The following is a 20,681-nucleotide window of genomic DNA, read 5'->3' as shown; positions in this document are numbered from 1 at the left end:
TGCGAGCCAGGTGAGGTTGGGGGTGCGGGGACAGGAGAGTGGGTCAGAGGAGTGACGGCTCCGCGGTGGCTTGCCTCCAGCCCAGGATGGAAAAGAACAAAGGTCTGTGCTCTGCGTGGCCTCCGCGTGCCTCAGTTTCCCCGTGGGGTGTGACTAGCGATCTTCATGGGATGCAGTACCAAGTGACCGTGCTTGGCGCATGCACAGCGGCGTTGCCAGATGTTCACTCACAGGCACTTACCCTCAGCGCCAGCTGGCCCTGACCCAGACAAGGTGTGGCAGGGGCGCTCCCCCTTGGGCAGGACCCCCAAACCGCCTCCACTCTCATAGAGCCAGACACAGGACGAGTGCAGCCTCAGGCCACACAAGCAGGTCACAACCACCCACGTGCTCACACTTGGACAGCAGGACACACCACTGACCCCCAGCCTGCACCTCACACTAACACACTAACACTCACACACGCACATATGTAGCCCACTGGCCCCAGAGGAACTTCCTGCTTGCTGGTGCACCCGCGTGCACGCGTTCACACACATTTGGCGGGTCCTTCCTCTGCCCCCACTGCCTGGCGCTGGTTAACACACCAGCTCTGGGCATGATACCACCCATCCGGGCCATGACCCATGCCAGGCCCGCTGCACACATGGCCCACGCGACCTATACCTGCCCTGCACATGTATACAGCGCCCACACACGACGCTCAGGTGACCCTGTGCTGAGGCGCCTACCGCCGCCACCGGGCCGCGGGAATGCCAGAGACGGTCCCGCGGCACATGTGCACACACGGGCCCGCGGGCAGGGCTCCAAGGCACAGGCCCCTGCACACGCGCAGCCTGCAGGAGCCCACCCCTAGCCAGCCAGCCACCATTAAGCTGTCACCAGCTGCCCTTCCGCCGCCTCCCGCTCACCCCTCAATGCCTGTGCCCCCCTCCCCGCTGTGACTGGGGGCCGCGGGGGTGGGGCGGGCCAACACATGTGGTGCAGGACACACACATGTGCCCACCATGTGGACGCTCATAAAATAGTTGCCTGGGCAACGCGACTTGAAAGACTTGGTTCTTCCTCTGGGTTGGGGGCGCGGAGGTTCAGGGGTGGGGCTGAGGTCGGTGGGCGGGACAGGAGCAGAAGGTGGGGACTCAGGACTCCTCCAGCCACAGTCAGGGACACGCGCTGACCAAACACCCATGGAGGAGACAGTGTCACACTCTGGGACATAAGGATGCTGCTTTGCTCAGGACCACTGCACCGTGGTCACACCAGAAGCACAAGTTCCCTCCATCTGGGTGCAGTCGCACAGTCACCCACACACAATGTCACCCTCCAGACAGGCAGTGACCGACAGCACCCTGTCACACACGCTGACTCAGCACAGTCAGGAACTGGGGTGCACAGTCACACCTCATTTCCAGAACTTCTCCACCCCCAGCTAGGCGGGGGCCCATCCCCACTGGGAACCCACAGACCCCCTGTGAGGACCAATCTTTGGGGTCTCAACCGCTTCCAAGAAAGGGAGAGCCCCGCTGGGCGGGAGGCTGGGAGGCCAGGGGCTGGAGCTGCTGGCAGGAAACAAGGGCGTTTCAGCGCTTTATTTTTAAACTTTCCTTGTCAGGACTTGGGCTGGGCAGGGTGGGGTGGGTGGAGCTAGGCCTCGAATCTCCCAGTGTCTGCACCACCGTGGGATTCCTGGTCTTCCCTTCCCAGAGCAGAGGAGTCGGGAAACTGAGGCTTGGGGAGGCACAGGGACCCCCTGGGCACGTGGATGCCAGGGTCAAGGCCAAGGCAGGGGTGGGTCCGGGCGAGGGTAACTGAAACCCAGGCCTCAGAGCCTGACTGCCCTCCCTGTGTTTGCCTGGAAATTAGTTCCGCTCCTTCACCACCTCTGCAGATGGCTCCCCCTGGTAGCTCCTGGCAACGGCCGCCCTCCTCCACAGCCTGCTCTATGCCCGTTCTGTGGTTGGGAAACCCCAGGATCAAAGAGATCCAGACGCAGGTCCAGGTCACGCAGCAAAGAAGGGGTTCCGACCTGGGACTGGATGACTTTGGAATGTTCCTCTCTGCCCCTCCCCCAAGACTGGCCCCTTCTCTCCCTGGGAGGCCACTGCTCCCAAGGGGAGTGTCCTGTTCAGGGGTGGAGACCCAGGACAGTTTTGGGAGGCCAGCGGCTGCTGGCCAAGATGTAGACTTGGCTGGTGGAGAACTTTCCATCTTAGTGCTAGGAGTTGGTCCAGGGCCAGAGGGCCTGGGGCTGCACCCTGGGACCCCCAGGGACCGGCTCCGCAGGGTTGGAGGTGGCTGGGCACTCAGTGTCCTCTCTACCTCCAGCGGCCTCTGGCCCGAGCATTGGTCCCAGAGCCCGTCCTCATCCTGCAGTGTGCTGGTGCACAGGCCCCCGGCCTCAGTTCTTCCACCTGAGGAACGGCTCCCTGTGCCATCAGATCAGCGCTTGGAGTTGGGTAGTGTCCCCTGGACGGGCCTGGATCAGTGGGACGACTCCAGGCTGCCGCCACTGGCCCTGGTCCTCCTCAGCGCTCAGCTTTGGGTGCTGAATTCAACGTCACTCTCACTTCAACTCTGGCAGGGTCCCCAGAGCTGGACACACGCTCCTGGCTGGGGGTCAAACCAGGGCCCTGGAGCCGGAGGGGAAGACAGCCAGGCTGGGATGGAGCCCAGGAGGCCTGTGGGCGGCAGGAAGGAGCCAGCCTTCCAGGCCAGGATGGTAAAAACAGGGCCAGCAGCTGTCCCCACAGGGCTCTTCACAGCCTCAGGTCACAGGTCGAGGGCCCCATCCCTGGGGGTCTCAGGTCAGCAAGGTGGGAAAGCCATCAGGCAGACAGTCCCGGCAGGGGGCGGGGCCGGGCTATGCGGGTGGCCGGTGGGGCCCTGCAGGGCTGTGCAGAGAGACACACACGCTTGCCTTGCCCGTGGACACACAGGAGCAGATGGAAGTGTGCACACCACTGCTCACCCACGTGTACCACATGCACCCTGGCTCCCTGTCATCACCGCCGCCCGCCCAGCTGCCTGGCTGGCCCTGCCGTCTCGTGTCCTTAGCCCGGGCTGCCCTAATCCCGGTCTCCTGTCCTGAAGCCAGGAGATAAGGGGCAGCTGCAGCCACCGATAAAGAAGTCGCAGCCACAAATCCGGGGTGGCTGCGGCAGTGTCGGGCATGGAGCCCGGGCTGCACCTGCCCTGCAGCGCTCTCCAGCCAGGGAGAGGCAGGAAGAGGGCAGGGGCTGGGAGGGCACCGCAGGGGGCAGAGGGGAGCAGAGAGGAGCAGAGGAGAGAACCAAGAGCAAGAGCAAAATGAATCTTGGAGACAGAAATAGAAAGAATCAAAGAGACAGAGGCAGAGAGAAGCCGCAAAGAAAGAGCCAGCTGCGAGGTCCCTAGGCCTGTCCCACCCCCACCTGGCCCTCACTCTCTCCACCGGCTCAGAGGCCCAGGGTCACAGCCTCCCTCCTTGACCTCAGTCAAGGTCAGGCATTGGGAGGATGAGCCTGGGTGACGTCTCCTCATGTCCCCCATGCTCCCAAGGTTCATAGGAATCCCTCGGCCCCTGCCACAGCGCAGTGAAGGTGGGACTCCAAGGGAAGGCCCCCCGCGGTGCCCCATTTCCAGCTGGGGAAAGACGCTTCCCCTGGACAAGTGTTCATGGAGCCCCCTCCTGTGTCAGGCCTGTGCTGAGTGCTGGGGACACAGAGTGACAAAGGCAGACCCAACCCCCACCCTCTCTGGGCTCACAGTCCTGTGGGGAAGGTGATCATGGGCCAGGCAGCCAGAGGGCCAGAGCGGGCACTGGACTCACCTCGTGGGGACAGTCGGGGAGTCTTCCGGGGGGAAGGGTGGGGAGATCAAGGTGCCTGGGAGCAGGGAATGGTGTTGTTGAAGAGGGAACCACGTGCGGAGGCTCAGAGGGAGGACTGGTTCCTGAGAGCTCTGGAGCAAGCAGGGAGAAGGCAGCAGGGCTGGGCCGTGCGGGAGCTTAGGGAATGGGACAGGCAGGGCACTAGGGAGCCAGGGAAGGACTGGGAGCCGGGAGGGCCTGGTCAGTTTTACCCGATATTATTATTATTATTTTGCAGTGCCAGGGGTTGAACCTGGGGCTCGTGCACGTCAGGTGCATCCTCTGCCGGGATCCTGTTTCCCACCGAGCAGGGGGAGCTGGGCTGTTGGAACAGGAGGATGGAAGTCTGGAGGGGGAGGGGCGGGGATGGCCGTGAGAGTCTGGCGGGAAAGTGAGGTCCACAGGCTGTTGGGGGGACAGGCAGGAAGGTGTCCTCTTGGTCTCTGGCTCTGGGTGGTGAGGCGGCCCTTGGCTGGGGACAGCAGGACACGGAGAGGTGCTGAGACCACTGTTCTCTTGGGGATGCGGAGGCCAGGGGAAGGAGGCCAGGAGGGGCTGGAGGCTTCCGAGGCCACAGCAGGAGGGAAGTCTCCTGGGGACAACATGGGGTCTCCCTAGGACCGGGGTGCCTGAGGCTAGGGAGGCCAGACAAGTGCAGTTCAGGGGCCTTCTGTGGCCTGCGGGTGACAAAGGTCAGAGTCGGGTATCAATGTTTAGAACAGGGCCTGGCCCACACTGACAACCATTCATGGGGGACAAGTGAGCACTATCATGCCACCATCGTCCTACCGTGTGGACGGTACATGTAATGAGCCAACGCGCCACCGTTCATAGAACGCCCTGGTGTCCACAGCCAGCCATGGGCTCCTTGGCCAGGAAGAGGCAGGCCTCCCTGAGCCTGTCTCCCCAACTGTCTCCTGTGAAGCCGTGTGGGGGACAAGTGACAGGATCCAGAGGCAGGGGACAGGCACCCTAGGAGGGAGGAGGAGCTGGTTGCCTCCACACTTAACCCTACTGTGTCCCACAGAAGGTGGTCGGGCCCCAGGTGGGCGGCAGCTCTGACCCTTCCACTTTCTCCGCCCTCCTAGAAAAACTGCTGCTGAGGCTGTGGTGGCCTCAGGGACATCCCTTCCGTCTTTGGGCCTGTTCACCACCTGTCACACCAGAAGCACATCCCCTTCCTGCTGTGGACAGCGTTCGCCTTCTGAGTGCTGTGTGAGGTGGTGAAGGGACGCATGGCATTCCTGGACGGAAGTCGGGGAAAACGAGGACAAGTGACAACAACGCAGTGACGACAGCTGTCTGACTACTGCTCGGGAGCCCCTTCCTTCTGAGGGAGGTGCTCTGATCAGCCCAATTTTATAGCTGAGGGGAGGCGGGAGAGCTGCAGGGTGTTCCCCACTGGCAGGTGGAGGGAGGGGCAGGGAGTCTAACTCGGGGAGAGCCTGAGCTCCCCACTGCACCAGCCTCCTCCAAAATCGGGGACCTTAGGGGGCATAACCAGGCATGATGGGGGCAGTGGCAAATGGTGACTAGGGCCTCCCTCCTCTGCTCAAAGCCCTCTATGGCTCCCAAATCCCTGGGTGTCAAAGTCCAAGTCCTCCCTGTGCCCAAAGGACCCTGAATGACCTTCCCTGTTTTCTCCCAACCTCTCCTTCTCCTTGCTGTGCTTCCAACATGCTCAGTCCAGTCCTGCCCCAGGACCTTTGCACAGCTATGCCCTCTGCCTGGAGCACTTTTTCCTTCAATAGCCCTATGACTCTCACTTCTTCTGAGTATACTCAAATATGGCCTTGTTGGTGAAGCCTTCCTTGACCATCCTACTAAAAATGTGCAAGCACCAAAAGTGTTATCCCCAATTCCCCTTCCCTACTTCATTACTACTAACAGGGTAGTTACGTATCATGTTCACTGTCTTTGTAACTCCTGCGCCAGCTCAGGGGGATTTTGTTTTCTTCACTGCTGTATCTCCAGCATCTAGAGAGCATCTGGCACATAAATTGTCAACTAATTATCTGTTGAACAAATGCCCCACTTCAAAGTAGTGAAACTTACATTTAAAAATAATTATTTTTATTGTACAAACATGTGGGTGCCCTGTGATAATCTGACCCATGTACAGTATGTGATGATCAAATCAGGGTAGGTAGTAAGTTCTCCTTAAACATTCCTTAAACTTTTGATTAACGTGCGCTAACTGTACAGACTTACGGGACCCAGTAAGAGGCCTCAATACGCGCCTACGACGTGCGACCGTCCATCAGGGGCACCGTGCTGCCAACTCCTTGTCCTTACTTGGGAGCCTGGCGCTCCTGCCTTCCGGTTACTATAAAAACATATAAAAGGTTACTGGGAACTACTTCCCTCCCCGCCACTCCCCCTCATAGAATTTATATTTTTTAAAGCAGAGCAGAACACTCCCTGTGGCCCGCAGGTGTCAGGTTTGAAGCCCTTGAGGACCCTTTTTGGCTTTCCTCTGACCTACAAGCCCGTCCGAGGACCCACCCACGCTTGGCTCCGCCCCGTGACGCCAGGCGCGCATAACAGCGTCATTGGAGCGCTGCGCGCATGCGCACTCGCCCTGTACGGCCATGGAGCACATGCGCGACCCGGAAGGCCTGTCTGCCACATTCCACAACGGCCTTGAGTTGTCGATGGCGGAGGGAGTGAAGAAGGCCCCAGCAGAGAGTGGAGGTGACAGCGACTCAGCAGTCAGCGCGTCAGAACGGGGAGTCGCGCCCATTAAATCTCAGTGAGTCTCCAGAGCAGCAGGGGGCACCTTATGTAGTCTTCCCGGTACCCGTAGTGCGGCCCGAGCGGCGCATGCCCGGATGTGGGGCACGGTCCAGAGCAGGGAACTTGCAGTCTTCAGTCCGGGCTATTCCTCCGCCCATAGCCCGCAGACTGGTCAGGCTAGCATCCGTAGAGGTGTGCGTCGGAGGCTGTTACTTGTGTGAGGGGCGGCCACGTGCGTGCTGGATAGGCGGGGTTCAAGGCGAGACCCGCAGTGTGTGCTGGGGGCTGTAGTCCCTCCGTATGGTGGGAACGGCGCGTGTGCACCTACAGCCGCTGTTGCTGGAGGGGGTTTGGCGTCGCCGCGAATGCCGCAGGGCATGCTGGGGATTGCAGTGTCTGTGGGGCTGGAAGGCGGGTTGGTCCTCGCTGCAAGGCATGCTGGGACTTGTAGTTTCCCACGTTAGGCCAGGGATGTTCCTGCTTGATAAAACTTATGTTTAGGCCTGATGCTCAGGGGAGTGGGGAACCAGGAACAAAATAGGTTCTCCCTCTGGCCTTGAGGTTAGCCCTGGATGGGAGCTGGCTGCTTCTCAGTAGTGAGCTCTCTGTCAACTGAAGCATTTAAGCAGGGGTAGTGCTCAGCCTCCTCACCCCAGTGTTCCTTCGGTCTGCGCTCACAGGAGGACCTCCTGGACGAGTCCCCTTTCTTCTCCCTCTCTGCTGGCAGATACCTCACCACCAAGGAACAGTTTCACCAATTCCTGGAAGCCAAAGGGGAGAAGCTCCAGCAGGAATCGGAGGCAGGAGACCCTGATGGCAATGACCTGGCTGAGCCTAGGGCCAAGAGGATCCGACTGGAGGATGGGCAGGCGGAGGATGGGCAGGCGGAGCAGGCAGCTGAGCCGGGGCAGCAGCCACAGGCCCAAAAAAGGGCCCGCGGCCAGAACAAGGGCCGGCCCCACGTGAAGCCCACACACTATGACAAGACCAGGCTCTGCCCCTCACTGATTCAGGTGAGCATGACCCCATGAGTAGGTTCTGGGGGCTTCAGTCCCTATTTGATCCTCAGGATCCCGTCACAACGTAAGTACAGCCGGCAGCTTGGGGTGACTCAGCCTCTGATCTGACGTTTTGATGACGAGAAAGACACACACATTCCGCAGGAACCGCACTTTGAGACTTGAATTTTGGTCTTTTTCTGATTTGTAACATGAGATTCTCTTGTGAGTGGTGTGACAGTCACATGATGCTGGGTCCCGTCAGCCCGAGGCTGGAAAGGTGAAGGCCTGGAAAGGTGAAGGCCGATGCTCCATGGTCCCCATAGCCACCCAGGAGGTCTGGTGGTGAGGTGGGCCCCATGTTTTGGACGTGGGCATCTTTAACCTACCGTGGGTGTCTGCAGGTGACCTCCTGGCAGGTCGAGGACCGACTATGTTGCTCTTGGTCTCCAGTCACAGATGGAGAGCCTGAGGCCTGGGGAGGTTGCCGCCGTGCCTGAGGACACAGGCAAGACGGGGATCTGGGACGCACAAGCAGCCTTCCCGGTCCTGTGACATCCTCCCTCCGCTCCACAGGAGTCTGCTGCAAAGTGTGTCTTTGGTGACCGTTGCCGCTTCCTGCACGACGTGAGCCGCTACCTGGAGACCAAGCCGGCCGACCTGGGCCCCTGCTGTGTGCTCTTCGAGACCTTCGGCAGATGCCCCTATGGTGTGACCTGTCGCTTCGCTGGGGCCCACCTGGGGCCCGAGGGCCAGAACCTGGTGCAGGAGGAGCTGGCCTCAGACTGGGCCCACCGCCAGCCAGTGCGCAACGGCCTGGACAAGGCCCTGCAGCAGCAATTGCGCAAGCGCAAGATCCGCTTCGAGCGAGCTGAGCTCGCCCTGCGCCAGCTGAGCCAGGGCCAGCTGCCAGGCCCTTCGGCTGGTGCCGTCCTCGAGGCCACCGCAGCCGAGGGCACCCCAGGGCAGAGCGACTGTGGCGCCCAGCAGGCCCCCGCTGGGCCAGACGCTGGCTGCTCTCCCAGCCGCCCTATGCAGACCTGTGGGCCCCTGACGGACGAGGACGTGGTCAGGCTGCGGCCCTGTGAGAAGAAGCGGGTGTGTGTTCCAGGCCCCACTGCAGACGGTGCGGCGGCAGGGCTGGCCTCACAGCACGCGCCTGCCGGGCACCAGCTGTGTCACTCGTGTGCTAGACGCCTGCAGCCAGGTGCCTGGAGAAGCCCCGCTGACCTTCCCCTCTGATTTCCAGCCTGGGCCCAGCCTCAGCTAGCCTCAGTGTGGCGGGCAGGAGAGCTGGCCGCACAGCGCCGCCCTGGAGCGCCAGGGCTGGGCAGGGGGGCAACGCAGAAGGCTTCTGAGAGCAGGGGCATCGTGGCTGGGGTTTGGTGGTCGGAGATGAGCTCTCCAGCACAGGGAGTGGGGGGCAAAGAAGGAGTCTTACGAAGGGTGGGTCGTCACCTGCAGGAGCCCCGGGTGGAAAGGAGCTAGGATGGCAGGACAGAGGGGAGCGTCCTGGGCTGTGGGGGAGTCTGCCTTCACGTGGTCTCTTCCTTCCAGCTGGACATCAGCGGCAAGCTGTACCTGGCCCCCCTCACCACGGTAGGGCCTGGCAGAGGAGGAGGCTGGTTGGCCCGGGCCCCGGGGTCCCTGCCCGCTGTGGCCTCACATGTCTTGTGTCCTGGTGGCCCAGTGCGGGAACCTGCCCTTCCGGCGGATCTGCAAGCGCTTTGGGGCGGACGTGACGTGTGGGGAGATGGCTGTGTGCACCAACCTGCTGCAGGGCCAGATGTCCGAGTGGGCCCTGCTCAAGCGCCACCAGTGCGAGGACATCTTCGGTGTCCAGGTCAGCATCCGCCCCGGAGGCGGGGTGGGCCCTGTGGCTGCCAGGTTTCAGAGCCACTTTCAGGATCTGCCCAGGTGACAGCCCAGTGGCCCTGGTGCAGGCCTGGTGCCTCAGAGACGCTGCCAGCAGGGTGGTTGGTTGGCCACCCCCTGGGAGGCCAGGGCAGGTGGCCATGGCCGTGTGGCAGTCCCCAGGTGCGAGGCCCTGGGGTCTTCCTGCTGTGCCACAGCTGGAGGGCGCCTTCCCCGACACCATGACCAGGTGTGCAGAGCTGCTGGGCCGCACCATCGAGGTGGACTTTGTGGACATCAACGTTGGCTGTCCCATCGACTTGGTGTATAAGAAGGTAAGGTGGCCGGGCCCGTGCCTCGGTTTCCCCCCACTTGGTCATGAAGGTGCCGTGCCAGCTGGAGACTGGGGGGGTGGCGGCAGACGTCATCGTGGCGCGAGTCCTGGCAGGGCTGGGTGGTCGCGGTGCCGGTGGCGTGGGCAGGGCTGACCTTCCCTCTCCCCAGGGTGGGGGCTGCGCACTCATGAACCGCACGGCCAAGTTCCAGCAGATCGTCCGCGGCATGAGCCAGGTGCGTGATGGTTGGCCCTGCCCCAGCCCGTCCCCGGCCTGTCCCCGGCCCCGCCAACTCCCTCCTGTCCCCAGGTGCTGGACGTGCCGCTGACGGTGAAGCTGCGCACGGGCGTCCAGGAGCGGGTGCAGCTGGCACACCGCCTGCTGCCGGAGCTGCGGGACTGGGGTGCGGCCCTCGTCACGGTGGGTCCCGGCCTGGGCTGTGGCCGCCGTCCCCACGGCCCCTGTCCCCACGGCCACCTGTGTGCCTGATGTCTGCATCTCCACCTCTGCCTCCTCAGCTCCACGGCCGCTCTCGGGAGCAGCGCTACACCAAGCTGGCCGACTGGCAGTACATCGCCCAGTGCGCCAAGGCCGCCAGCCCCATGCCGCTGTTCGGTGGGTGCCCCAAAGCCATTTCTGTCCCCTTGCCACCTGAGGCCACCCCCTTCATCAGACTCACCCACCTGCACCTCTTTTGCCCTGACGGGGGCCACCCAGTGGTGGGGATCACCCAGAGCAGCTCCTGAGGTGCCCTCTCTGTCCCGTCAGGAAATGGGGACATCTTGTCATACGAGGATGCCAACCGCGCCCTGAAGACGGGAGTGGCCGGGGTTATGATCGCCCGGTGAGTTCCCTGCAGGACCCAAGGCCAGTGGCAGCTGCGTGGGAGTGAGGGGCCCGCTGTGGTCCTGTGGGACCAGGACAGGCAGGGGAGTCGCAGCAGGGAGGGCTTCTGGTGGCTGTGGCCTAGGGCCCAGGCAGCCGCAGGCTGACGCCCCCACCCCACAGTGGGGCCCTGCTGAAGCCGTGGCTGTTCACGGAGATCAAGGAGCAGCGGCACTGGGACATCTCGTCCTCCGAGCGCCTGGACATCCTGAGGGACTTCACCAGCTACGGGCTGGAGCACTGGGGCTCAGACACACAGGGCGTGGAGAAGACGCGGCGCTTCCTGCTGGAGTGGCTGTCCTTCCTGTGCAGGTGGGTGGGCCCTGGGGGGCGGGGGCCCAGGCTGGAGGCTCCTCTTGACCTGCGTCCCTGCAGGTATGTGCCCGTGGGCCTGCTGGAGCGGCTGCCGCAGAGGGTCAACGAGCGGCCACCCTACTACTTGGGCCGCGACTACCTGGAGACGCTGATGGCCAGCCAGCAGGCGGCTGACTGGATCCGCATCAGGTGCCCGGGCGGTGGGGCTGGGGCGGGCTGCCGGGGTGGCCAAGCCCCAGGTCTGACCCCCGCCCTCCCCACAGCGAGATGCTCCTGGGACCTGTGCCGCCCGGCTTCGTCTTCCTGCCCAAGCACAAGGCCAATGCGTACAAGTAGTGGCCCACGGGAGCCCAGGCCTCTCCGCTGCTCGGCTGCTCCTCGCCAGCCTCCCCTGCCGTCCCGGTCGCCCCCGCCTCCCTCCTGGCTGGCAGCCCTTCCCAACTGATGCGCTCATGCACCAGGCCTCCGGCCACCCGAGGGCCCGGTGGGGCTGTGCTTTGTGCTGCCCAGAGGCCAGGACCACCAGGTTGCCAGCGGGTGGTGGAGTGGGCCTCGGGTGAGGTCAGGGCCCCTGCTGGGGGGCTATGGCTCTGGAGCAGTGGACAGTGTTGCCAGAGAGGAGAGGCTGGGCCAGGGTCTGCCTACCCCAGGTGACACCTGGCTCTCACCTCTGGGTGTCCCCTCTGCCTCCTACCCACCCTCCCACCCCCGGAACCCCACCTGGTGGGCAGGCCTTGGCCTGGAACCCACTGCCCCAGTAACCAGGGGCGTAGAACCCCGCAGGACTCTGAGCCTGCTCTCCGGTGGGCGCCTCCACTCCCACCTGCCAGGCCCCGCCTGCCCATGCAGCACCCCAAGCCCTTCTACCCCACCGCAGCCCCCCAGGAAGGCTTCAGCCCCAGGGGCCTGGAGAGCACCGAGGGGCTGGGCAGCCAGCCAGCGCCCGCCTGCCCCGAGCCTGCTCCTGCCGTGGGTATGCGTGGTGGGGGTGGGGGCGGCCTCGTGGAGGTGGTGCCCAGGGCTCCTCCGCAGCTCAGGCCCCACCCACCGGGCCCCTTTGTCCACAGCCTCGAACCTCCTGTATCAGCCCCTAAGCTCGGAGAAAGAGGCGTTTCCCGCCCCTCCAGCAGGTACCGGCCACCCCAGCTCAACGAGGGCCGGAGCAGTTAAGAGTGGGCAGGGCTCATCTCCCTTCTCTGCCCCCATGGGACCCTGCAGGTGGGCCTGAGTCCCCAACCTCAGACGGGTGCCGCAGAGGAGGGGCCAGTCCTCTGTGCCACAAGGCAGGCCACTTGCCTTGCTCCCCGGGTTCCCCAGAGGCGAGCTCTGCCCCCCCTTGCCCAGCCTCCAAAGCATGCCCTGGGCCCTGCCCATGGGGACCCAGAGTGAGGCCTGATCCCAGTGGGTCCCCGAAGCAAAGCCTGGGGCCACCATCCCTCAGGAAGCTGCGGAGAAAGCCATGTCCTCGCCCAGACAGACCCCCAGAGAGTTCAGAGCGAGGGGCCCTTAGTCAGGAGGCCCCTGTCCCAACCCCGTGGGTGCCCACGCCCACTGCCTGCAGGCTTCCAGATGGCGCCATGCGGCTGCTTCTTCGACCCCCGCATCTACCGAATCGAGTGGGCCACCACTGACTTTGGCCAGTCGTCCCTGTACAAGCTGGCCGTGGCTGGGGGCCCCGCCTCGCCAGGCAGCTACCTCCTGGAGCCGCAGCGCTACCTCAAGGGCCCCGTGCCAGCCCCGCCACCGTACCCCCACTACCAGCCGGCACCCGGGGGGCCCCAGTACCTCATGCCCTACTTCCCCCCTGAGGGACCTGGGCCCGAGGCCCTGGGCTTTGTGGGCGATGGGGGGCCCCCCGCCTTTGTGGACCTGCCCCCGCCGCTGCTCAAGGAGAGCCTGGCGCCCCCCAAGGAGAGCAAGCTGCCCCCGCTGCTTGTCACGCTGCCCACCGAGGCCACCCTGCCCCCAGGCACCTACGGCCCCCTCAAGGGCCACCTCAGCCAAGTCCACGGGTCTGAGGGGACCTCACGACCCAGCGAGCCCCTGGCTGTCCCCACCAAGGAGCCGCAGGGTGGCAGTGGGGCCGTGCCCAGCCTGCCGCACGCCACGGGTCCCGGGGAGATCAAGGCCCCGGAGGCCGCGCGGGCCTTGGTGCTGCCGGACAAGGTGCTGCTGGAGGACGCCATGAAGCTCTTCGACTGCCTGCCCGCCGGCGTGGAGCCCGAGGCCACCCCGCGCAAGCTGCCCAGGCCTGCCCTGCCCGACTGTGGGGGCGGCGGCGGCGGCGACTCCTCCAGTGACATCCGCTCCCTGCACCTGCCCGACGAGCTGCTGTCCTTCGACTACAGCGTGCCCGAGATCCTGGACACCGTGTCCAACGTGGACTGCTTTTTCAACTTCAAGGCGCTTGATGAGGACCCGCCGCCCCGCTTGGGGCCCCCTGCTGCTGACCCTGCGGCCCCTGTCCTGAGGTCTGACCCCCCGGGGAAGAAGAAGGCTGCCTCTGCTGTCAGGAAGGGGAAGCCGGGTGGCAAGGGCAGGCAGGTGGCAGTCCCCGTGGGGCCGCGGCAGGACCTGGGAGTCACCCCCCATTAAAAATTTTGATCTCTCAGCTTGACATCCCTTGGCCTCCAGGGGCAGGAGGCTGTGTGCGGACACCTGTGCCCTGGCCCGCGTCTGAGGGAAGGCAAGGCTGTGCCCTGCTGCGTGCTGAGGTCGGGCAGGACCCAGCACTTGGTGATGCTGGCCTCCAGGGCTACTCGCAGGAGACAGGCCAGTCCCTGCGCCAGAGGGCCCGAGCAGGGGTCCTCAGGAAGTGGGGAACTTGTTTTTTCTGGTTCTGGAAGGAACCCTGGGGGTGCTCTTCCACTGAGCCCCATCCCCGGCCGTTTTTCACTTTGAAACAGTCTTGCTAAGTCCTCAGGAGCTCTGAGTAGCCGGGATCACGGGTGCGTGGCACTGCGTCCAGCCAGCACGAGGACTTGACTTCTGTGTCTGGTGGTGAAAATCAAGGTTTCCCAGAGTGTGGCCAGCACGCTTGGTCTGTACCCTACGGTCTGCCCTGCGTCCCAGGAAGCTGCACAGGTGGGAGAGGCCCTGACTCTGTGGGGCCTCTAGGGAGCCTGGGGCCATGGGCCAGGCCCTGCTGCAGCCCTGGGCCAGTGGTGGGCGAGGGGAGGCAGGCCAGGGACTGGGCTGGTGCTGCCGACTGACCGGGTGGTGAGGGTTGGGCACAAGCAGACCCCCCTGTGGTGGGGGCAGCGCTGGCTCAGTGTGGGCGAGGCGGGTGCAGGAGGGAGGCCCAGTAAGGAGGGCGGGGACACATGTGGCACGTGGCCCCTGAGTCCAGGTGAGGCTGTCCAGCAGGGCTCCAGTGGGGACTGCCTAGGTGCTGATCTGAGAAGCCAGAGACAGCCCAGGAAGGGCAGGGTGACCCCAAGTGCCAGCGTCCTCAGCCTCCCCCCTTATCCCATGGGACTGCCCATGTGCAGGCCTTCACCTGCCTTTCTGCTGTGCCTAAGGTGACCCTGAGGGGTGCCACCCCCAGGAATGTGTGACCAAACAGCAGGTGGCAGGCTGCCCCTCCTGGGACACCCCTGTGGGATGGCTCGCCTGGCCTGCTCCTCCCAGGATGGGCTGGGAGTCCTGCCCGCCCTGCGCTGTCCCCTGGGGCTGGGACCTTCATCCGGGGACCCGAGGTCTGTGCTGGGGGAGCCCAGGGGGCCTGGGACCTGGTGGGTGTGCCACCGTGCTCAGCTTCGTGAGCTGAGGTCTGACACGGCGTGGACCCTCGCAATCGGTCCAGCCAAGTGAGCGGAGGGGAGGGGAGGAGGCAGGGCCGCCCAGAAGCACAGGACTGGCCGGGCGCAGAGGGAGCTGGGAACACAAGGCAGGGTCCCTGCTGTGGTTTGGGCACAAAAGGCAAAGGGTGGGCAGGTTCTGTATGGTAGGCCCCTGGGGCTGGCCCTGGACTGCAGGATCCCAGTGACGGGAGGCTGGGAGCCTGCGCTGGGCACTGCTTGGTTTGCATGTTACAGATGTGAGGTTTGTGGAGGGGGCACTAAGTGTCATCTCTAGGAAACCATGGTCCTATGGGCTTGGCCTCGGGATGCCACAGTGTCACAGAATCAGTGAGGATTGAGTGCCTTGGCCACGCCTGTCATCCCAGCAGCTTGGGAGGCTGAGGCAGGAGGATCACGAGTTCAAAGCCAGCCTCAGCAAAGCGAGGCGCTGAGCCACTCAGGGAGACCCTGTCTCAAAATACAAAACAGGGCTGGGGTGTGGTCGAGTGTCCCTGAGTTCAATCCCCCATACCAAAAGAAAAAAAGGACTGGGGTGTGTCTCCCAAGGCAGAGCACCTCCTGGGCCCTGCTGGGTTCCACCCCCAGCAAGAAAGAAGGCGCCTGCTGCCTGCTCAGTCGCGACACTTTACTCCGAGGCCCCAGTGCTCAGCCCTGGGGGGGGCCGGGGCTTCAGTGCCTGGCCCTGGCACAGCCGCAGCAGCACAGGCTGGCACAGCACTGTTGGCACCTGTGGCCCTCCTTGGTGTGCAGGACGAGGTAGGCCAGCCACACGGCCAGCAGGAGGCCGCTCACGAGCAGGATGATGGCAGCCTCGGGCGGGATGGCTCTGCGCGGGTAGGCCCCGTACACGTAGATGCTGAAGGTGGTCTCCAGCTGGCAGTAGCTGCGGGGGCAGGAGGGGAGGCGCTGGGACAGCCGCAGGTCCCCCGCCCGCACGTCAGACCCGAGGCAGGACAGCGGGCTGCGGACTGAGGGGGCATCGCAGTGGGCGCCAGCACTGGGCCCAGGAGGCCCCATGGACGTCTAGGTGGACCTTCCTCCACGGTGGTGGCCGAGAGGACTCAAGCAGGGTGAGGAAGTCGCCCGTGTTGTCCCCAGGGAGACGCTGGCCACCAGTACCGGGCTGGCTCCAGGTGCTCCTGACGCCCCTGGGTGGGGACGTCTGATGGGACAGGCTGCCTGGAGCCACTGCCCCCACGGTGTCCCCCACTGGAGTGGCAGGAGCACTGGCTGTGAATCTGAAATCCAGCTGTCCCCGGAATCCACGGGGCCAAGTTCCAGGACCCCAGGGGTTCCAGTCCCCTGTGTGAAACAGGCAGTCTGGGCACAGAACCTGTGTCCTCCCCGGGCCGGAAGTCACCTCTGAGGGACGGACCCCTGGCCCCGGGCCGTGTAGCGGTTGTTGTCGTGTGTTACTTAGGGAATGAATGGTGGCCAGAAAAAACCCTGTACGTGTCCAGTACAGACAGGATTCTTTAAACATTGTGACCAGTGGTCAGTTTAACTTGCAGATGCAGAATCCACAGAGGGCCAGGACTTCCCGAATGAACAGATGTCAACTAGAACTTAAAATCGTCACTCTGTGGGACAGTCTGAGCTGGGATTTTTTGTTCTGTTGTTTGGTACCGCTGGGGACAGAGACAGGGCCTCACGTGTGGGAGGCAGGCAAGCGCCCTACTGCTGAGCCACACCCCAGCCTTTTAACTTTTATTTTGAGACAGGATCTTGCTAAGTCGTTAAGGCTGGCCTCCAACTTGCAATCCTCCTGCCTCAGCCTCCAGAGTCACTGGGATGACAGTTGTGGCCCCGGTGCCCCATGGGAAGTCAGTTCAGTCAGAATCTACCAGCCGGTGAGGGAGGGGCATAAAGGGTACCCTGCACAGGTGTGGCCCGCCCCACAGAGCCTGCCACCAGTTTGCCAGGTAGCCCTGGTGCAGGGCGGACCAGCTGACCTGTAGTAGGGGTCCACGATGGACAGGTGGAAGATGTAGAACCCGTTCCTTTGGTCGAAGATGATCTCGTTGTCTGTTGGGCCCCCCAGGACCTGGTACTGGACATCGGGCCACTCCAAGGCAGTGAGGTTGCTGCTGCTGTCGCGGCAGCTTATGTAGTTCTAGGCAGGGGACAGAAGCACGCCACTGGCCCTGGCCTGTCCTCCCGGGAGCTGCCTGCCACCCTCCACTGCACCCTCACAGGCACAGGGGACCCCCCATGTGGGTGAGGGAAGAGGTGGGGTGGCACGTCCACAGGCCAAGAAGGCCAAGGCTGGCCAAGAGGGCCAGGGACGGGCTCTCCTCACAGCCCGGGAGGAGCCGCCCGGGGGGACTCCACGCTTGGGATCTGGGAAGGTGGAGCCCGGACTCCCCTCCAGGGGCTGTTGTGGGCTTGATGCAGCCAGGTCAGGGGGACCAGTCGAGGTGGCAGCTTTCTGTCCTGTCCCCAGATTCTAGGGTGACACTTGGAGGAAGATGAACCAGTGCCCTGCTGCGGACTCCTGCGAGTCCTGGGATTGTCGTGGGTTGGGGCTTGCACCTCGCCCAGCTGCTCTACCTCTGAGCCACACCCCAGCCCTGTTATGCTGGAGATGGCCTTGCTGAGTTCTGGGGCTGGCCTTGAACTTGCAGCCTCCTGCTGGGCCTCTGGGAGCAGGGTGCCCACTGCTCTGTGGAGGCGGAGGCCCCTGGCCGTCAGCCTGAGGGGTCTGCAGATGACTCCAGCTTGGCAAGCTGGCCTTCCCCAGGGCTGTCAGACTGTCCACCCGCACCAGCCCGCCCTCACCCAGGAAGCCCGCGGCTGGCCCAGAATGCTGGCTGCCCTCAGCCAGGACCCAGGCCACCTCCTGGCCCTATGCTTGGGTCCTCTGCCCCGCCTGCCCGGAGCCTCCCAGAAGGGAGGCAGGTGAGCAGAGAGGGAAAATCCAGCAACAAAGGAGAGCAACAGGGAGTCCAGGGGTAGTTTGTGTGGTGTGAGTGAAGACCAGAGGCAGAGACCACCTGGGGATGGCACGGGGCCTGCCATCAGCCACGAGCTCTCGAAAACCAAGAGGAGACCCCAGCCCGCAAGAAAACGGGCACCGCCGAGGACACAGGACCCAGCACAAAGGAGTGAAGGTGTCCCTCGAACAGAGAGAGGCACCAGGGTCCTTGCTGCAGGACATGCGAGCACACTCTGGTGCGCGCGTCCCTGGGCACCTTGGGACAAGCCTGCAGTGGGGAGGCCTGGGGACTCTGCGGAACTGCACACCATTTAGTCTCTAGCCATCAGAGACGCAGCTCCACAGGACGGGGTTCCGGGACAGTGCCTGTCTCGGGCGTGTCTGAAAGCCACAGTGCACCGCAGAGCAGGGCAGTGCGCCTGGCCTGCGTGAGGCCCTGGGTCCCAACCTCAGGGAACACAGGAACCAGGCGCCTTGTCATCAGCCCCACAGCTGCACAGCCCAGCACAGCTGCCTGCGCTGCGCTACTGGGCGACTGGCTGCTCAGTGGTGTGTCCAGAGCTGCACGGCCACAGCACACGAGGCCCCAGGTGACAGGGCGTCCTCAGCCCTGTCCTGATCTCACAGGAGCACGGCCACACATGCCGTCTGTCGGTGACCGAAATACTATGTGGTGCGGAACTCTGACACATTCTCCCTTAAAAAGTCACCAAGGCCGGGGCTGGGCCGGGGCTCAGCGGACAGCGCTCGCTGAGCATGCACAAGGCCCTGGGTTCCGCCCTCAGCACCACGTGAAAGTAAATAAATAAATTAAAGGTGTTGCGTCCCACTACAACTAAAAAATAACTATTAAAAAAGAAAAAAAGTCACCACAGTGCTGGGCACGGTGGCACACGCCTGCCCCTCCACTGAGTGGACGCTGGGCGGGAGGCTGCAAGTTCAAGGTCAGCCTCGGCAACTTGGCAAGACCGTCTCAAGGTAAAAATGAGAAAGGGCTGGGGCTCAGCGATGGCGCCCCGCTGGGTCCGACTCCAGAACCCCCAAAGTTCATGGAATGTGAAGCGAGTTTCATCTTTAAAAACAGGGAGAGCGACACTAACGCGGCGATAGCCAGAGCCCTTGACGGGCTGGGGCTGGGGCTCCGCGGCAGAGCGCTCGCCGCGCACGTGTCCGGCCCTGGGTGCATCCTCAGCACCCTCAAGGGGAACCCACAGGATCAGGGCCACGAGACCGAGAGCCGGTCACCTGGCTGGACAGCGCTCGGGCGGCGGCGCGGGGAGCGCGCGCCCCCTGCTGGCGGCACCGCTCTGCGCTCGGCCTTTAACCAGGTCTGCTTCCCAGCTGACCACAGACCACCCCGTATTGTGGAAACGCTCTCGGAGCTCAGACCCTGAGCTGAGTCAGGCCGCGGAGATGGCGTCCGGCGGGCTCACCCCCGCAGCAGGGCCCACTGGACCGTGGTCAGTTCCCTTGCGGATTTCCAAAGGACGGCCCAGTGCCACGCTCTCCCATCCCCCCGGGGCTGCGACCCTCCCCCTCATCCAGGCATGATCTGTGCAGGCCAGAGGGTCAGCGCTACCTCTCTGTTCCAGGAGAAGGGTCCCTTCTTGGAGGACGTCTCCAGGATGCTGGTCCAGTTCTGGGGCTGGCTGAGGCACGAGGCGGAGCCAGCTGTCATGGCGTAGGAGTAGGTGAACACCCCGTTCACCTCCAGCAGCACGTACTCGGCGCTCACGATCTCCTGGAAGTCCGACTTCCGCCACCTGGGACACAGCGCCGGGCAGGGCTGCTCCCAGGACCTGAGAAGACCTCTGCCACAGCTGCCCGCTGCGTGGGCCTGTCCTGGGGGTGGGGGGGCCGCGCCAAGTGCAGGGAGAGGGGACAGAGTAGGGGCCAGGCACCGGGCAGCAGCCTCTCTGAGAGGGACCGATGAGCAGGGACGGGAAGAAGCTGATGCCGAGTGTTGGAACCAAGTAACGTCACGATGATAAGCACAGGGACAAATCCCATGCGCACACTGGGCATGTGTGAGGACCCGGGCCTTGCACACGCTAAGCGTGCCATCACCAAGCGGCACCCTGCCCAAGCAAACAGGACGCCTCCCCGGCCCCAGAGGTTTCTGGTGACATCTGCAGCTTAGTTGGCTCCCCTCACGTGGCAGCTGCACCGTGGGTCCAACCAACCAGAGGCAAGTGACAAATATTTGAAAAGCAAGCTGGGCCTGGCGCAGTGGCACACGCTGTGATCCCAGAGGGCAGAGTGACCACCGCCCGGAGGTGTCCCCAAGCTGGGCACCCACGGGGCTCTTACAGCTCGATCACGGGCTTCCAGGGGGTGTCGTAGTAGACGAGACGCGGGCAGCCCAGGTCCTTGTACGAGTACTGCACCACCAGGTCCTCGTGGGACCGCTGCCCCTGGTAGCTGGAGTCGTAGGATTCCCTTTAAGAGAGCAGGAAGCAGCAACGGGCAGTGGGGTCAGCTCCTGCCCACTGCCAGGCCCTTTGCAGCCTGTTTTCCCTCTGCAACAGGGACTTTCACCAGAATGGAAGTGACATCTAGGGGGCAAGCTTCACAGTCAAGACCCAGAGACACTGGGACTTCCTGTTGATTTTGTGTATCAACGTGGCTGGATCACTGGGTCCAGGCCTTTGGTGGAACATGATCTGGCTGTTTCTGTGAAGGCGTCTTTTCTGGTTTCTGAATGAGACTGACGTTTACATCAGGGCTCTTTGAGTGCTGTGGGGGACCCACCATGTTGGGTGGGCCTGCCCGAATCAGGCGAAGGCCAGAACAGAACAAACACCTACCTGCCCCCAATCCCAACCCTTGTGCTGAAGCGGTTGGCCATGTGGCTCAAACTGCAGCTCTTTTCTGGGCTCCAGTTTCCACTACCCTGCAGATGTCCGAAGTTCCAGGCCTCAGCCAATTCCTTACCATCAGTCTTTCTCCTTCCCTCCCTCCGTATCTACAGCT

At 63.5% G+C, this 20,681-nt stretch overlaps 4 protein-coding genes across 6 annotated transcripts in view; 3 read left to right on the top strand and 1 right to left on the bottom strand.

Moving 5' to 3' along the window:
- MICOS13 (mitochondrial contact site and cristae organizing system subunit 13) overlaps nucleotides 1-20,681 on the top strand; it is a 92,038-nt gene that overhangs the window by 4,113 nt on the left and 67,244 nt on the right. The window lies entirely within an intron of this gene.
- DUS3L (dihydrouridine synthase 3 like) overlaps nucleotides 5,953-20,681 on the top strand; it is a 77,218-nt gene continuing 62,489 nt past the window's right edge. The window contains exons 1-13 of one of the 2 annotated variants that reach the window (XR_014020895.1): nucleotides 5,953-6,599; nucleotides 7,311-7,596; nucleotides 8,158-8,679; nucleotides 9,139-9,180; nucleotides 9,272-9,424; nucleotides 9,654-9,770; nucleotides 9,940-10,005; nucleotides 10,080-10,190; nucleotides 10,289-10,385; nucleotides 10,539-10,614; nucleotides 10,779-10,967; nucleotides 11,031-11,159; nucleotides 11,234-11,357. Coding sequence is in view for 1 of the 2 variants with exons in the window: in XM_081284853.1 (XP_081140979.1) it covers nucleotides 6,439-6,599; nucleotides 7,311-7,596; nucleotides 8,158-8,679; nucleotides 9,139-9,180; nucleotides 9,272-9,424; nucleotides 9,654-9,770; nucleotides 9,940-10,005; nucleotides 10,080-10,190; nucleotides 10,289-10,385; nucleotides 10,539-10,614; nucleotides 10,779-10,967; nucleotides 11,031-11,159; nucleotides 11,234-11,306 (2,022 nt within the window). In the remaining variant the exon portion in view is untranslated. Of the gene's footprint in view, nucleotides 6,600-7,310; nucleotides 7,597-8,157; nucleotides 8,680-9,138; nucleotides 9,181-9,271; nucleotides 9,425-9,653; nucleotides 9,771-9,939; nucleotides 10,006-10,079; nucleotides 10,191-10,288; nucleotides 10,386-10,538; nucleotides 10,615-10,778; nucleotides 10,968-11,030; nucleotides 11,160-11,233; nucleotides 11,560-20,681 lie in introns of those variants that run through there. The other variant, XM_081284853.1, reaches the window with a different exon arrangement.
- Nucleotides 11,681-13,586, top strand: PRR22 (proline rich 22). Of its 2 annotated transcripts, XM_081284857.1 has the most exons (3): nucleotides 11,681-11,943; nucleotides 12,038-12,100; nucleotides 12,532-13,586. In XM_081284857.1, the coding sequence occupies exons 1-3, from the start codon at nucleotides 11,814-11,816 to the stop codon at nucleotides 13,563-13,565; spliced, it is 1,227 nt and encodes a 408-aa protein (XP_081140983.1). In that variant the 5' UTR covers nucleotides 11,681-11,813; the 3' UTR covers nucleotides 13,566-13,586. The 2 variants fall into 2 exon arrangements, with proteins under 2 accessions (XP_081140983.1, XP_081140984.1); XM_081284858.1 differs by lacking the exon at nucleotides 11,681-11,943 and having other exon boundaries at nucleotides 12,053-12,188; nucleotides 12,532-13,585.
- CATSPERD (cation channel sperm associated auxiliary subunit delta) overlaps nucleotides 15,443-20,681 on the bottom strand; it is a gene marked incomplete at its 3' end in the record, with an annotated part of 43,858 nt that continues 38,619 nt past the window's right edge. Inside the window, exons 18-21 of the mRNA XM_081286901.1 lie at nucleotides 20,019-20,147; nucleotides 19,288-19,471; nucleotides 16,726-16,886; nucleotides 15,443-15,656 (exon numbers count right to left, since the gene is read on the bottom strand). Of these exons, the coding sequence (XP_081143027.1) occupies nucleotides 15,443-15,656; nucleotides 16,726-16,886; nucleotides 19,288-19,471; nucleotides 20,019-20,147 (688 nt within the window). The remainder of the gene's footprint in view (nucleotides 15,657-16,725; nucleotides 16,887-19,287; nucleotides 19,472-20,018; nucleotides 20,148-20,681) is intronic.

The sequence above is a fragment of the Spermophilus citellus genome, assembly GCF_964194105.1.
Source record: "Spermophilus citellus genome assembly, chromosome: 3".
NCBI lineage: Eukaryota > Metazoa > Chordata > Mammalia > Rodentia > Sciuridae > Spermophilus > Spermophilus citellus.
Note: the sequence above shows the minus strand (reverse complement) of the source record. Positions and strands in the feature narration are given on the sequence as shown.